Source organism: Nothobranchius furzeri, chromosome 13 (assembly GCF_043380555.1).
Source record: "Nothobranchius furzeri strain GRZ-AD chromosome 13, NfurGRZ-RIMD1, whole genome shotgun sequence".
In the NCBI taxonomy this organism is placed as follows: Eukaryota; Metazoa; Chordata; class Actinopteri; order Cyprinodontiformes; family Nothobranchiidae; genus Nothobranchius; species Nothobranchius furzeri.
Genome location: NC_091753.1, coordinates 46,908,755 through 46,923,991, shown reverse-complemented (window position 1 = coordinate 46,923,991; position 15,237 = coordinate 46,908,755). Strand labels below are relative to the sequence as shown.

Sequence of the window (15,237 nt, the reverse complement as noted above, 5' to 3'; positions counted from 1 at the left end):
GTACCAGGTTGTAAAGAAAGAATGAACATTTCCTGAATAAATTCTATATAAAGTTCATTTTTTCCTTAAACATTGATTTACAGATTATTTTGTTTGTGGAGGTTTCAATCCAGAGTTGTGTCCCACGAAGTGTTTAATATTGTTACTGTGTGGGCGACTAAATGTAGTGGGTACCACTCAACCTTTGTCACAAGTTCCAGCTCTTTCCTGTCTTTCCAGAGAGGGACATTCCATGTCCCAAATGCCAAATGTAGATTTCAGGGATCAAACTGCCGAGGCAATGCACAGAACCCTTCATGCTCCTCCTGCAGGTAGTGGCTCCACGGGTGGTGGACGCTACCATTTTAAAAATTATTGTCCCAAAATATATATTTTTAAATAGCTCAAAAGAAACATTTTCACTGAGTTGGGAATTATTTTTGGTTTCTGAAACTTTACCCAAAACAAACTTTGTCATTTGATGTTTATCACACTTGTCACCATTAACAGTGGTGCACTGATGTTTTCCTGGGATGTCCTGATGGAAAAGGTCACAGCAGCTCCCACAGAGGTGGTTTTATGTTGGAAGACTTCAGTGTTCCCCGGAGTTTCGTGAATAATCACAGAAACAACTATTTAAGCCTAATTGCATGCTCTGGTTGGCTGATTAATTGTTGAAGGTCAATTTGTGAATGGTGCTTCAAAATAGGTGTGAAGGAAAGTTGCTCATTAGTGCAAACAGGCAAAATAATTTGTTTTTGTCTTGTAGTTTTGTTGAATGCCACTTTCTTAAACAGTGAAATGTTTCAGGGGAATAATTAAAATTGTCCAGTTGTGTAAAAAAAGATGATTAAACAGTTAGAAATCACCAAGACCCCTGTGTGTGTGTGTGTGTGTGTGTGTGTGTGAGTGTGTGTGTGTGTGTGTGCGTGCGTGCGTGCGTGCGTGCGTGTGTGTGTGTGTGTGTGTGTGTGTGTGTGTGTGTGTGTGTGTGTGTGTGTGTGTGTGATGGGGGGGGGGGTGTCAATCCTGGAGTATGCAGTACCAGGGCCTTTGATACGGGCACTTAGGTCGCTGAATGACCGGCGTCAGAGCTTGATCCGCAATGCCGGCAGTGTCAGACTCATTCCCAGTGAGAGTAGGACTCTGCCAAGGCTGCCCTTTGTCGTCAGAAAAGACAGTTCAGCCTGAAAGATGGCATTCCTGTAGTACAATCAGCATGTCGGATAGCAGCTGACCCTTCTCACCCGGGTCACAGACTTTTTGAGCCGCTTCCCTCAGGCAGGAGGTTACGGTCAATCCAGACCAGAAACTCTCGCCATAAGAACAGCTTCTTTCCATCTGCCGTTAGACTTGTGAACAGCTTATAAACACACAACCATGCTCGTCTTCTGTACTTGACATAACGTCACGTTATCGGCCATAATTACCATTACCTGCTTTTTTTATAGCAAAGTTTTATGTTAGTTTATTATATTTTATTCTACTTTATTCTATTTTTATTTATATTATTCATGTTATATGTGAGACGTTAGTACCGAAGCAAGTTCCTAGTTTGTGAATTGTTTGTTCACTGACAATGGCAATAAACCTGATCTGATTCTGATTCTGATGTCAATAAATCAGCTTGTGGTGAGTGCTGCTGATGGTTGATGCGCAGCAGTATCCACATCTTTGTGCACCAGTGTATGATACATAAAATAGAGATGTTCCAGTAAATGCTGTGAACAGGTGGCTGTCCAACAGCAGTCATTTTGATAAGTGAAAGATTACAGTCAGAAGCTCATAAAGGCAGCTTCTGCAACTGGATGATGGGAGAGGATTCAGCTGATGCAGCGCGGTCATGCTAAATTACAAAGAAGGACACAGAGTGTTCGCCAAGAGTTCGAACTTCCTGTTCAGCCGCTGCTGCAGCAGCGTCTGTTCTGATAATCACTCTCCTCCTCACTTTCATCTCCTCTAGCCATGCTTCAAAAATGTGATTCATCTCCAAGAGTTTCTTAAAAGAACTGGTGCTTATCATATCTGTTTCTAAGTATTATTACTGTTTCTGAAATGTAGAGCCAAAGGTTTTTGATCAAATACAGTAAGAGTAAAAAATAAAGTTGTGAAGGTCTTACATCACAGAAATAGAAAGGTCCTTGCCAGCAATTAAATTAAACTTGAGAATTCTTCATTTTTTGCAGAACAAACATATTAATTCTTTGAAGCAAGAATGCCGAACGCATGGGAAAAGTGAATATTGTTTTGGGGAATTGTTGTGCTTTAGCAAATGTTAGTGTAATTGTCTGTGTGTTCTTTAAATGGAATGACTGTGAAAAGGTCAAAGAACGGAAACATTCCAAACATTTTTATCAACTCTATTGACAAATTCAACTGTTTAAGAGGAAATGAAGAATAAAAATAAAGTTTTAAAACAAAAAGTTCTGGCAAGGTTTGGCAACCAGATGTTTCTCGTTTTTATTTTAGATTTTTAATCTTGTATCTTTGTTAGATTAAATTGAATCATTTTATTATATTGATTTCTAGTAATAATAATAATAATAACTATTTTTATAGGGGCCTTTCACACTCAAGGTCACATTATAATAAACAAAGTAAAGAAAAGTTGGAGGAAAGACATCAACAGAATTAAGGCCAATGCGATATGTTTTTCTTCACCTTTGGGTGTTCTTTTAAAGTGAGTAAATTTAACATTTTGAGATGTGCTGGGATTTTAAAATCTTGTTTAGCAGGAATTCAAAATGTGAACTTTTCAGTTTGTGGAAGCGAATGACCTTTAAAATGAAAGTCATGGTGTGTGTGTGTGTGTGTGTGTGTGTGTGTGTGTGTGTGTGTGTGTGTGTGTGTGTGTGTGTGGTCAGTCTCTTTGGATCTCAGCTTGATCTTGATGATGAATTTTGCCCACTGAGTGTCTGCCCCCTCTATCACTTTCCATCCTAAAGCTCAACCTCATGATCGTGCACACACACGCACACGCACACACACACACACTCTTACACATGCACACGTGCTGTCACCATGACAACACGCTGCAGCTGTACTCTGACGACTTCAAACAGGCTCTCCTTGGGGCCTACCCTCCTTTCACTCCCTCCCCCTTTCTTTCCTTTTATTTATTGCCCCTCTTCATCTCTCCCTCCTCCCAAACCCTCCTTCACTTTATTTCCCATTATCTTTTCATGCCCTCTGTTTATCCCATGTCTGAGTGCTTTTATTTGACAATAATTGTATCTTTACCATCTTTCTAATTGCAGTCACTTCTAATCTTTTTTTTTCTTCTTCTTGTTTTCATTCATTTAAAGATGCTATCGCTCTGGTTACTTTTGTAGCCATTGTTTTCCATTTCAGGGGTATTTTTCTTCTGAAGCACACAGCATTGAGCAAAGGACACATTCAGCATTTATTGTGCACATACAGCAACTAGTAGAACATAATTTATAGTTTATAGTAATACATAATTTCAGATAGGTATTTACAGAAACACTAAATTAGTTTGTCATCTGGCTTTCATTGTTCTCATCAGCTTTCAGCTGTTCCACTAAAAGGTTAAGCCAATGACTCGGATTCTAAATGAGACTATTCGAGCTTGGAGTTACTTTAATGTTTTGTTTTTCCAAAATCCTCTCATTTTGTTGTTGTTGGCTGCAGCCTGTTTGTGCTCCCATTGCCAACATGAAGGAAGATAAACACGTTTGACAAAGTTAAACTGAAAAAGCTCACAACTCATCAGGCGTGATGTTTACAATGAAACCTGGGTGGACGTCAAATATTTGAAAAGTCTGACTTTGATATGAATAAACTGAAACTCTGTTATGGCTTTTATTTATCAATGGCACCTCTTGTTTTTCCATAGTCCTAAATAGTTTTGTCTTTTATTTGCAGGAGAGATAGTCCCACCGCTCTCAGCTCTACCAGCATCTCCTCTTCCCATCTGATCCCATCATCCTCTTCATCTTCCTTCCTTGTCATCGCTCGTGGGAACTGAACATCATGTCTCAGTTTACCTCTCCTGCGCCCTTCCTCCTCTTCCTCCTCCTTCTGCCCTCCTGCCAGCCAGAGTCCCAGCGCAGTGAGCCCAGCATTGACCCCAGCCTGAGAACAGTCGTCCCCTCCCTGCTGCCTTCATCCTTTGCTCCATCGTTGTCTTATGAGAACAACACGCTCGCTGCCAGTAAAGATGGGAAATGTGAGGAGGTGACAACGTGCAGCCCCGGCATCTTGCTGCCCGTTTGGAAGCCAGATAAGCCCGGACTCGGTTACCAGGTGGCCCGAGCTGTGATCTACTTTATGTCTCTCATGTACATGTTTCTGGGGGTTTCCATCATCGCGGATCGCTTCATGGCGTCCATAGAGGTCATCACTTCACAGGTAAGAAGACCGGATAAACCAGGTGGGCTTTTGACTGAGAAACTGATTTTTGAGAAAAAATATGGGCATTTTCACACAACATTAAGACAGTTTGAGGAGAGAAAATGCATTTATTTAACCTTTCTCTAATGAGAATAAAATGGGGCCTAATGTTAAACCCTGAGGTTCTTCCTCGGAAAACTGTACTTACATTCTTTTACAAACATTCACACACCATTCTCCTCTAAATTTGAAAATCATGAGCAAGTTTACATATATTCAGCCTCATTATAGATCTACTTTTATTTTTCATGTTAAACCCAGACTTTAGATATATTTCTAAATCAATTCCCAATAATTAAAAACATAAATTACATCTTACCTCAAATTGTTTTTGCCTTTCTAGAACAACTCATTCCCCTCAACTCTGTTCCTAGGCTCAGTAGATTGCCCGTTATGGAAATTTAGTCAGATAAGATTGAGGTGAAGAGAAAACGAATGAGATAACAGACCTGGCAGCTGAGAGGGAAGGTAGGACAGACAATACGCTGAAGGAGACCAACTCTTCCCCCATCCTCCTCAAGGTCAGGGTGATTATCTGTCCATTTAGATTTCCCACAGTCCATCACTGCAGCAGCCATGGCAACAATACAGACCCAGTAAGTCAGCAGTATGGAACTAATTTGTGTTATTTTAGTTCACCTTGTTTAGGTTTCTGCTGATTGCTGCTTAACTTTTCCCTCAGCTTATGATTTTATCTTTCCATTTAATTTAATAATTGTTGTGTGCTGCAGGAAAAAGAGGTGACCATCACGATGCCTAATGGGGAGACATCTGTGGCGACGGTTCGAATCTGGAATGAGACGGTTTCTAATCTGACTCTAATGGCTCTGGGCTCCAGCGCTCCAGAGATACTGCTGTCTGTCATAGAGGTAAACACTTCACTACCACTCAGCGTTTCACTGATCACTGAAATCCGCTCTGTAAACAAACAAAACATCTGGATCTCTGCAGGTGTGCGGTCACAAGTTTGAGGCCGGTCAGCTGGGTCCGGGCACCATTGTTGGCAGCGCCGCCTTCAACATGTTTGTGATCATCGGGATCTGCGTGTGGGTGATCCCAAATGGCGAGTCACGTAAAATCAAACATCTCAGGGTGTTCTTCATCACAGCCTTCTGGAGCATCTTTGCCTACATCTGGCTCTACCTCATCCTGTCTGTCATGTCGCCAGGTGTTGTGGAGGTGAGACAGCAAGCAAGTCAACCACGAATGGCTTTTTTTCATCATTAAATCATTTTATGAGCTCTTTGACCACCCACCTTGCTGTGACCTCTGCTCCATGCTTCTTAAATAATTAGTCTTCACGGGTGAGTTATTTTTCTCGTCCTCCAGGTCTGGGAAGCTCTGGTTACGCTTCTGTTCTTCCCTGTGTGTGTCATCCTGGCATGGATCGCCGATCGCCGTCTGCTTTTCTACAAGTACATGGGAAAGCGGTACCGTGCCGACAAGCGCCACGGCATTGTTGTGGAAACTGAGGGGGACTTAACTCCCACCAAGGGTAGTATGGAGATGATGGTAGATGGCAAGCTCCCACCTCATGGGGGCACTGTGGTGCCCACCGAGAACTGTGGTGGCGGCACTCAGGACAGTGCCACAGCAGGAACCGGAGCCAACCTTCCCATCTCTAATAGCACAATGGTCAATTTGGAGAGTGGAAAAGAGCTGGATGAGAGCCGCAAAGAGGTGAGACTCTGAGATCCATTCTGGATAAAGGAAAATATAATGTTATACATTTTAATTATTTATTTGTTTAAACAGATGTATTGTCAGAGGAATTTTGTTCAAATTCAGAGGCAGAGACTGTTTTACAAAAAATTGCTGAAAAAGGCATGAAGCCTTTGATCGGTGGCTGTTAGCAGATAATTGTGGATGGTTAATTGACAGTTTAGGAACTTTTTTCCTGGATTACATATTTCTTCTCTATCAGCAAAGGTTCTGCTTAAAATAATCATGGAAGACATCTGAAAACCTTTCCTAACCTCCTTTATATGAGTAAAACTACAGTGGTGTTCCCAAGGAGTGGCCAGGGGGTGGCCAAGCCACCCTCACCAACCCAACCCCCCCCCACCCCCCCCCCACCCCGGAAAATTGCTAGCCACCCCTCCCCAACAGAAGACCTCCCCTTTCATGTTCACTCAAGGAATAATTTCATCTCTTTAAAAAAACATAAATGTAAAATCCAAAATCCTAATATTTATATGTACTGAGTAAATGAATAAATCATAATTTAGTAATATTGTGTGTGTGTGTGTGTGTGTGTGTGTGTGTGTGTGTGTGTGTGTGTGTGTGTGTGTGTGTGTGTGTGTGTGTGTGTGTGTGTGTGTGTGTGTGCGTGTGCGTGCTTTTACAAAATGCTAAAAAGACAAACACACACACAAAAAAGACAAAATGTTCTCAAATTTGAGGTAAACATGTTCGTATCGCATCTAAATGAAAAAGAATGAAGGAGAATGCAATTCATATGTAAAGACCACTCTAAAATTTTCACACACCCCATCTGGCCACCCCCAATGAAACCTTTCTGGGGGCGCCACTGGTAAGAAAGTGCAAGACATGTAAGGCTGCTATGGGAAGTGACCTCTAAAACTAAGTTGTGACCATCTGAAGACAAGAAAGCATAACAAAAGAGTGAACATACCCAACTATCCTTTTTTATCATGAGGTTGGAAACCCAAACATCCCACTACCTAGATAAACTCTCTAGCTTCTTCTGGGGGATCCAAAATTACAGAGGATACGTCACCCCTTCAGAAAGTTATGGCTCTGCCCCATTGGAACATAGACTAAATGCTAAATGGAGTGCTTTCAAACACATTTGTTACTACATATTAATCCCAAAACTTATGTGACATTTACTCTAAATATCTGTAATTTATCTGCATTTTTGACATACCCAAAACTGTCAAATAATATTGAGAGAGATGTTATGAACCTTTTTATTCACTCCACAATTATTGAGAAAATTATCTGAAATTGTTTCGGGGCAGGCACTCTGTGAGGTTGTAGAAATCAGTTACTGACTTAAAAGGATGTCATCTGGAGCTTGTCACAGAGCCAGAAGTTCACAGGAACTTCCTGTCAAATCTGAAACTTTTCAGGAGGTGAATCAGAAACTTTATTCTAATTTCTTACTCCTGCCGCACGAAAAATGAACAAAATTACTAAATGTGTTCATATTTTCTGCAGACTCTCAAGCAAAATTGTGTGTCCCCCAACCCCCCACCCCTACCCAAGGTCATTCGCATCCTGAAGGAACTGAAGCAGAAGTATCCTGACAAAGAGCTGGACCAGCTGGTGGAGCTGGCAAACTACTACGCTCTCCTGCACCAACAGAAGAGCAGAGCCTTCTACCGTGTCCAGGTAACACATACCTGTCTCGCAGCAAACTATCCTGACACAAGTTCTAAGTGTTGCTCTGACCTACAAAAAGCCTCAAGTTTTAAAGAATTTTCAAAAACATTTTGCGTCAGATCTAAACGTCAGATATTCCTCTGCATTTCCATTCTGAACATGAATTTCTTTCCTCTTTCCATTAAGGCGACACGTATGATGATCGGAGCCGGAAATGTCCTAAAGAAACATGCTGCTGACCACGCTCGCCGCATAGTCGTGACAGATGAAGAGGCAGTAGAAGAAGACGACCTGGCTTTCTGCAGCCACATCTCATTTGAGAGCTCCCACAGTCAGTGCATGGAGAACTGTGGCATACTCACACTGACTGTAGTCTGTCAAGGTAGATCGATGAATGAACTCAAGCTGATGATAAGAGTCTGAGACTTAAAGTTTGTTTTGCTTTAACAAGGTGCTTCTGCTTTATTTTGCTGCAGAAAGCCAAATTATTTTGAGACATTGTCGTGATCTTGAGGTTGAATTTGAAACTTGTGGCTTATCTGTGCTGTTTAGGGGGTCTGATGGAGAACACCTTCTATGTGGACTACAGGACTGAAGACGGGACAGCCAATGCCGGATCAGATTACGACTACAGTGAAGGAACACTGGTGTTCAAACCTGGAGAGACGCGAAAAGAGATCAAGGTGAATTCAAACTTAAGCCTGGTTCATGCTTCTCAGTCAGCTCCGCAAGGGACAGACACGCACGGATTGACAGAAGCGTTTTGCTCTCATTCTCCGTCTCCTGGAGAGTGTTGCAAAGCAATTGCCCGGCAGGACAACAGAGGGCGTAGCGCTGTTCTGTGGTATCCTGTCATGTATCGGTCCAAGATAGTGTGTTTATCTTGTGTTTTTTGTGTATATAAGAGACTTTTTAACACGGACATATTTGTCTCTCAATCTCCTCCACCCCTTCATGCGCTCCCCACCTCTAAACCCACGTTTCCTGTCATTTCCGTCCACAAATAAAACGCTTGCTGCGCATCATTTTACTCCTCCAGTCACGGGGAATTAAATGTTCATATTTTTTTAGTTTTTTTGCGAGGTATTCTTCAAGCTTCTCCGTGTCTGCCACTAGTTATCCTCAGCTCTCTTTATGTTTTTGAGGACGCAATGGCAGCGCTGTAAACAACAGCGGCGTCCTGACCAATCACAAGCTTGCGTAATCCGTCTTGTTCGACGGATGTTTAAAAAAGTGGGCTCGACTCCGTACGTACTTGCGTGCCTGCCGGAGCCCTAAGGACAGATAATGGCGTTGCGTGTCTCCGCACTGACGCAGACAGAGAAGCATGAATCAACCTTTAGAAGGTAAAAGAGAAATATGGGCTCGTGTTTCACAAACCACCAGCAGAATCTGACCTGAAGCCTAAATAAGGACAAGGAGTTTCAATTAGTTGAGGGGACTTTTCACAGTGAGTGAAGGTGCAATATGTACGAGTGAAGTAAGAATGACGTCTTGTGGTCATATCTGGTTACTGCAGCCCTTTTTTCTAAACAAAAGCTCACTTTCCCACTTTCATTCTGTGAGTTTGATGGCTGTTGCCAGTTACAGATCAGCACCAGAAGATTCTAGATGACAAGCAAAGAGAGGTCATACACAGTAAGTTGATGTGTAAATAAATACATTGTAATACCTGGTGTTAGCACTCTTGGGTGTTTTATGGAAAGGATCCCTTAGTGCTCCTATTATGGTAGTATGCCTCTGGCATTGGAGGGAGTTCAGTTTGCCGGCTTGTGGTTAGGTTGCTGTTATAGTTCTGAACAAAACATTAAACGAAGTAAAATACTACAATGGACTCAATATTCATTTCACAAATGCATTTTACTGCAATGTTGAGTTGGTGGATAACTGAAAAAGTGGCTTAAGATATTTTTAGAGCTGACTATTTGCTTCTACTTCACTGTTAGCATTGTTAGCTCAACGTTAGCCTCTAGCCTTCTGTCTTGATATTAAAGTAAAACAAAAAGATTCCATGGTTAGGAGTACAAGAAATAACTTCTGTTCTTTAAACAACTCTGGAGCTTTCAGCCGACTGGTGTCGAGTTACAAACATCGACATATATACTGGACAATTCATTTCCATAGGCTCCAATTACACGTTTTTGTGCCAAAATGGGAGGTGACCACCACCACCATTTTGACCGTGTCACAGGTTCCGTCAAGCCCACAATTCCACAAAAGGGAAGAGAGTGGGAGCTGAGGGTGTGATCAACTGACGACACCCGGTCGAACTAGCTACAAGCTAATCTGAAGCTAACCCAAAGCTAACGCGGAGGTGGGAGCTAAGCTAACGGAGGTAGCAACCTAGCTACAACCGGAGTTAACTGTGCACAACACCAGAGCTTCTGAGTCAGAGATACGCTGGGCTGACCGCTGGGTAAAACCAGGTGGAACACAGAGGTCTCCCGAAAGCTGCTGAAAGCCGGCAGACCGCACAGCAGACAGAAGCCGCGATCAGACAGAGATGCGCTGAGCTGCGGGGAGGGGAGAACCACAATCTGGCAGCCCGCGTAGCAGCCCGCGCAGCAGACAGAAGCCGCGATCAGACAGAGATGCACCGAGCTGCGGGGAGGGGAGAAACGGGTGGAAAACATCGGTCTCCCGAGAGCTCCACAAGCCGATAGTCGGAACCCAGCTCCACCAACATGTTATATTTCAACCCATTTTCTAAAGTGCAGCATTATGTTAAATGCACTGGGTTTTACCCTATTACATTTAAATTTCATGGTTAAACAGTACATGTTAAAATCTAAGCTCAGCTCAGCAGTGACCTAAAATACATAAATATAATTTTACTTACCAAAAAAATGAAGTGGAGACTCCTTGGACACTCTATTAGTGCAATTAATGCCACAGCAAGTCATTTTGTCCAACAATTGCACAAATAATATCCAAAAAAGAATACACAAACACAGAGACTCAAAATCCCGGAGCAGTTTCCAGGCCAGACCGAGACTCTATTGAGGCCTTTCCCCAGAGCTAGCTCTGTGGTCACGTGGGTCTGATGCTCATTAATTATGCAGAATTTTAGGCTTTTAATACACTTAAACAGAAGAGTGAGAAAAAAATCCAGGTTATTGCAGAATTGGTCAGTGGTGAGAGTTCCTGGTGAGGACAAGGCGGAGTACAATCAAATGACAACGACTGATAGTGAGCACAAGACAAAGACTAAAGCTATAATTATCTCTATTATGGCAAGAGCTACCCAAAGTGAGTAATCATCTGGCAAATTGAAGTGATCTCTCAGCTCCTTATGAACAGTGGACCGGTTGATTTGAGATAGCCTGCAGCTGGCCGGTCTCCGGAACCGCCCACCTGCAGAGACTGAAGCCTAATGAACAGAATGGTGCTGACTCACCCCAGATCCTGACACTCGCTGGCGATGTCCCTCTTTAGTTTTTTTGAATGGGAAAAAACTGACTACCCCCCAATCATCTAAAAAGAAATTCTGTATTGAAGTAACATTCCTTCCAAGATGATAGAGACATTAGACGGTTTTGTTATTATTTCATTGTAAATTTTTTACATATTGCTCCTTTAAAGAACTGCTAAAGGATTGGGTTTCTGGCAAATAAGGAAGAGGACAGATTTCATGTGAAAGTCCTGCATGGCCTCTTCCTCTTTCTATCTTTTCCAGAGTTGGAAGCAGTCTCTCTGATTTTTCTGTTGAGCATGTGAAGGTAACTGCTTATCTAAAACACAGATTAGGGATTTAAAATCTTGGACTTGTTGCCCTTAGCAAAGGTTGGTTATAAGTTTGGCATAAAATGAAGTATTTTTTTGTTAAAAGACTATTTGTTATCTGGTTTATTGTTTCAGTTATGCTTGTTTCTGTCTGGGCAGCAACTCTATGGACAAAATTGAGTGAAACTGACGAGTCATGTACATAAAATAAATGTATGGGGGAATTGCACTGAATTGGGTCATTCAACACTTTTGTGACATGTTTTAAATCTGACTGTGCCACTTGAGGCATGTGATGTAATTGCAAACAAATTTAGCTGATTTTCTTGTCACAATTCAATCACAAAATGTCTCGAATTTGTCTCAATTTGGTTAATTGTATCCACAAGATCTCAGCTGCTTCCAAAGCTGTCTCACATTCTTTAGTATTTTTGATTCACAAAAACGGAAATAAGTTGGGGTCCAGACAAGTTCTTGTTCAGTGTTCCAAAGACGTGAACAAGGCCCTGCAACTCAAGGAAATAAAGAAGCCTTGCAAACATTTTGAGATATTTAAGAAAATTTCATACAAATAATTTGTTGCCAACAGCTGCAGCCAAGTAAGAAACTGGTTCTAGTTTTGCTAGGAGAAGGTTTACTGCTGGGGGTGCATTAACACATTGCAGACTTGTGACTAACCTGCAGGCTGGCTGCAAACTCTGGTAACAAATTCAAGGAGATCAAAGCAAAAATAATGAAGGGGGGAGAGGAAGATGAGATAAATAACGAGAGTCCCAGCAGGAGCTTCAGAGAAGGGCTGAAGAACAACAGAAGGTGGGGTAGAAGAACAGAAAAATCCCTCTGCAGCTGTTAGCTGCAATAGACCTTTTAACTGTTTCTCAAAAACTGAACTCACATATTTAACTGCGCACGAGGAGAAAATATTACATTAAATAAATTCAGTAGCTAATGAGAAATATATTTTTATTTGCTTCTGACATATGTAGCACCTTTAAAAATCATGAATGTGAATTTTTAATTGATGTTTTCATTTTTATAGACAAGAAAACAAGAAAAACAGAGTTAGGTGGAATGGTCAATTTATGCGAAGCATTTTTATCTGAAACATTGTCTGCAAAAAGAACAAAGAATCAGAGATACATAAAACACAACCTACTGGGGGTATAAAACACGAACAACTTTAAAAAATTATTAGATTGAATAAAATTTCATTTGAAAGTGTTAAAATTATGTAACAGTTTTTACAAATATTTCTTCCAGCAGTTTTATATTTGATAAATACTCAGCATCTCAATTGTTGATTTTACAAATGAAGAAGAAATTTGTTTTGGTTTCAAAGTTGACTTTTATTTTAAAGGGACTGTAAATTGCCAAATCTACATTTTTGGAGCTTTTGACCTAATTATATTGTTATTTCCTCATTAAAAAAAACACCAAAGCATTTTTTGGTTTAATTCACATATGAATTCTGCTCCCTCAACTGCAGATGCTCTGCAGGTTGCAAACGCCTGGATGCAAAAGTTTTGCGTCATCATCATGCAATGACCCTCCCCATCCAGGTAGTGTGTAATCTGGAACTCTCCTCCCCTAGAGTTTAAACACTTGGCAATTGCCCTGTGGGCCAGTTTGGCATCCGGGACACAGGAAAATGTCCAATCAGTTTGCTGCCCACTGGCATGTGTGTTGATGAAGCTTGCTTTGTCATTGTGGCCCCTGATGTTGGGAATCTAGGGTCACATAATACAGGTGCTGGCCAGTAAATTAGAATATCATCAAAAGGTTGAAAATATTTCAGTAATTCCATTCAAAACGTGAAACTTGTACATTATATTCATGCAATGCACACAGACCAATGTATTTCCAATGTTCATTACATTTAAATTTGATATTCATAAGTGACAACTAATGAAAACTCCAAATTTGGTATCTCAAAAAATTAGAATATTCTGAAAAGGCTGAATATAGAAGACACCTGCTGCCACTCTAATCAGCTGATTTACTCAAAACACCTGCAAAGGCCTTTAAAAGGTCCCTCAGTCTTGTTTTGAAGGCACCACAATCATGGGGAAAACTTCTGACTTAACAGCTGTCCAAAAGACAATCATTGACACCTTGCACAAGGAGGGCAAGACACAAAAGGTGATTGCTAAAGAAGCTGGCTGTTCGCAGAGCTCTGTGTCCAAGCACATTAACAGACAGGCGAAGGGACGGAAAAAATGTGGTAGAAAAAAGTGTACAAGCTCTAGGGATAACCGCACCCTGCAGAGAATTGTGACGACAAACCCATTCAAAAATGTGGGGGAGATCCACAAAGAGTGGACTGCAGCTGGAGTCAGCGCTTCAAGAACCACCACGAGGAGACTCATGAAAGACATGGGATTCAGGTGTCGCATTCCGTGTGTCAAGCCACTCTTGAACAAGAAACAGCGCAAGAAGCGTCTCGCCTGGGCCAAGGACAAAAAGGACTGGACTGATGCTGAGTGGTCCAAAGTTATGTTTTCTGATGAAAGCAAGTTCTGCATTTCCTTTGGAAATCAAGGACCCAGAGTCTGGAGGAAGAGCGGAGAAGCACAGAATCCACGTTGCATGAGGTCCAGTGTAAAGTTTCCACCGTCAGTGATGGTGTGGGGTGCCATGTCATCTGCCGATGTTGGCCCACTCTGTTTCCTGAGGTCCAGGGTCAATGCAGCCGTCTACCAGGAAGTTTTAGAGCACTTCATGCTTCCTGCTGCTGACCAACTTTATGGGGATGCAGACTTCACCTTTCAACAGGACTTGGCACCTGCACACAGTGCCAAAACCACCAGCACCTGGTTCAAGGACCATGGTATCCCTGTCCTTGATTGGCCAGCAAACTCGCCTGACCTTAACCCCATAGAAAATCTATGGGGTATTGTGAAGCGGAGGATGCAATACGCTAGACCCAACAATGCAGAGGAGCTGAAGATGACTATCAGAGCAACCTGGGCTCTCATAACACCTGAGCAGTGCCACAGACTGATCGAGTCCATGCCACGCCGCATTACTGCAGTTATTGAGGCAAAAGGAGCCCCGACTAAGTATTGAGTGCTATACATGCACATTCTTTTCATGTTCATTCTTTTCAGTTGGCCAACATTAGAGAAACAAACATTTTTTCATTGGCCTTTAGAATATTCTAATTTTCTGAGATACCAGATTTGATGTTTTCATTGGTTGTCACCTATAAATATCAAAATTAAACGTAATAAACATCGGAAATACATTGGTCTGTGTGCATTGCATGAATATAATGTACAAGTTTCACGTTTTGAATGGAATTACTGAAATATTTTCAACCTTTTGATGATATTCTAATTTACTGGCCAGCACCTGTATAAAGAGTAACTTTAAAACAAGTGGAGTTAGGATTTCATGGAATTCAAGCCTCTTATTTCCAAGTTGATAAAATGTCTCAAGAAAATAATTTATATTTCAGAACAGATGTCTCCATAGTGCCAATAGTATTATTTTATCATGTGTGGGAATATTGCTCAAAGAGGTTAAAAATAGTAAGGTACAGTTCCTTTTTATATATTGTGTCTAAAGCTTCAGATTGTGTTCTCTGAAGTCTCTTCTCTACCAGTTCACTTCTCCTGCAAGAACCACCTGAGACACCTGGTTCAGTGATTCAGAGTTTGTGTTTAGGGTGTTGAGGCAAGTAGTCATGTTTCCTCCTGTTTCTTTCTCATTGACATGAGCAGATTTGGAGTTAATTCGTTTTTTCCAGCAGGTTTGCTCTGAAAGCTGAGCTCC

General features: G+C 41.6%; 1 protein-coding gene across 6 annotated transcripts in view; it reads left to right on the top strand.

The window, feature by feature from the left end:
- Window positions 1-15,237, top strand: part of slc8a2b (solute carrier family 8 member 2b) — a 179,140-nt gene that overhangs the window by 139,916 nt on the left and 23,987 nt on the right. For all 6 annotated transcript variants that reach the window (XM_070543559.1, XM_070543558.1, XM_054742587.2 and 3 more), the window contains 7 exons: window positions 3,865-4,350; window positions 5,124-5,261; window positions 5,344-5,571; window positions 5,722-6,072; window positions 7,624-7,749; window positions 7,927-8,122; window positions 8,293-8,423. In XM_070543559.1, coding sequence (XP_070399660.1) covers window positions 3,973-4,350; window positions 5,124-5,261; window positions 5,344-5,571; window positions 5,722-6,072; window positions 7,624-7,749; window positions 7,927-8,122; window positions 8,293-8,423 — 1,548 coding nt within the window. In that variant the 5' untranslated portion in view covers window positions 3,865-3,972. The remainder of the gene's footprint in view (window positions 1-3,864; window positions 4,351-5,123; window positions 5,262-5,343; window positions 5,572-5,721; window positions 6,073-7,623; window positions 7,750-7,926; window positions 8,123-8,292; window positions 8,424-15,237) is intronic.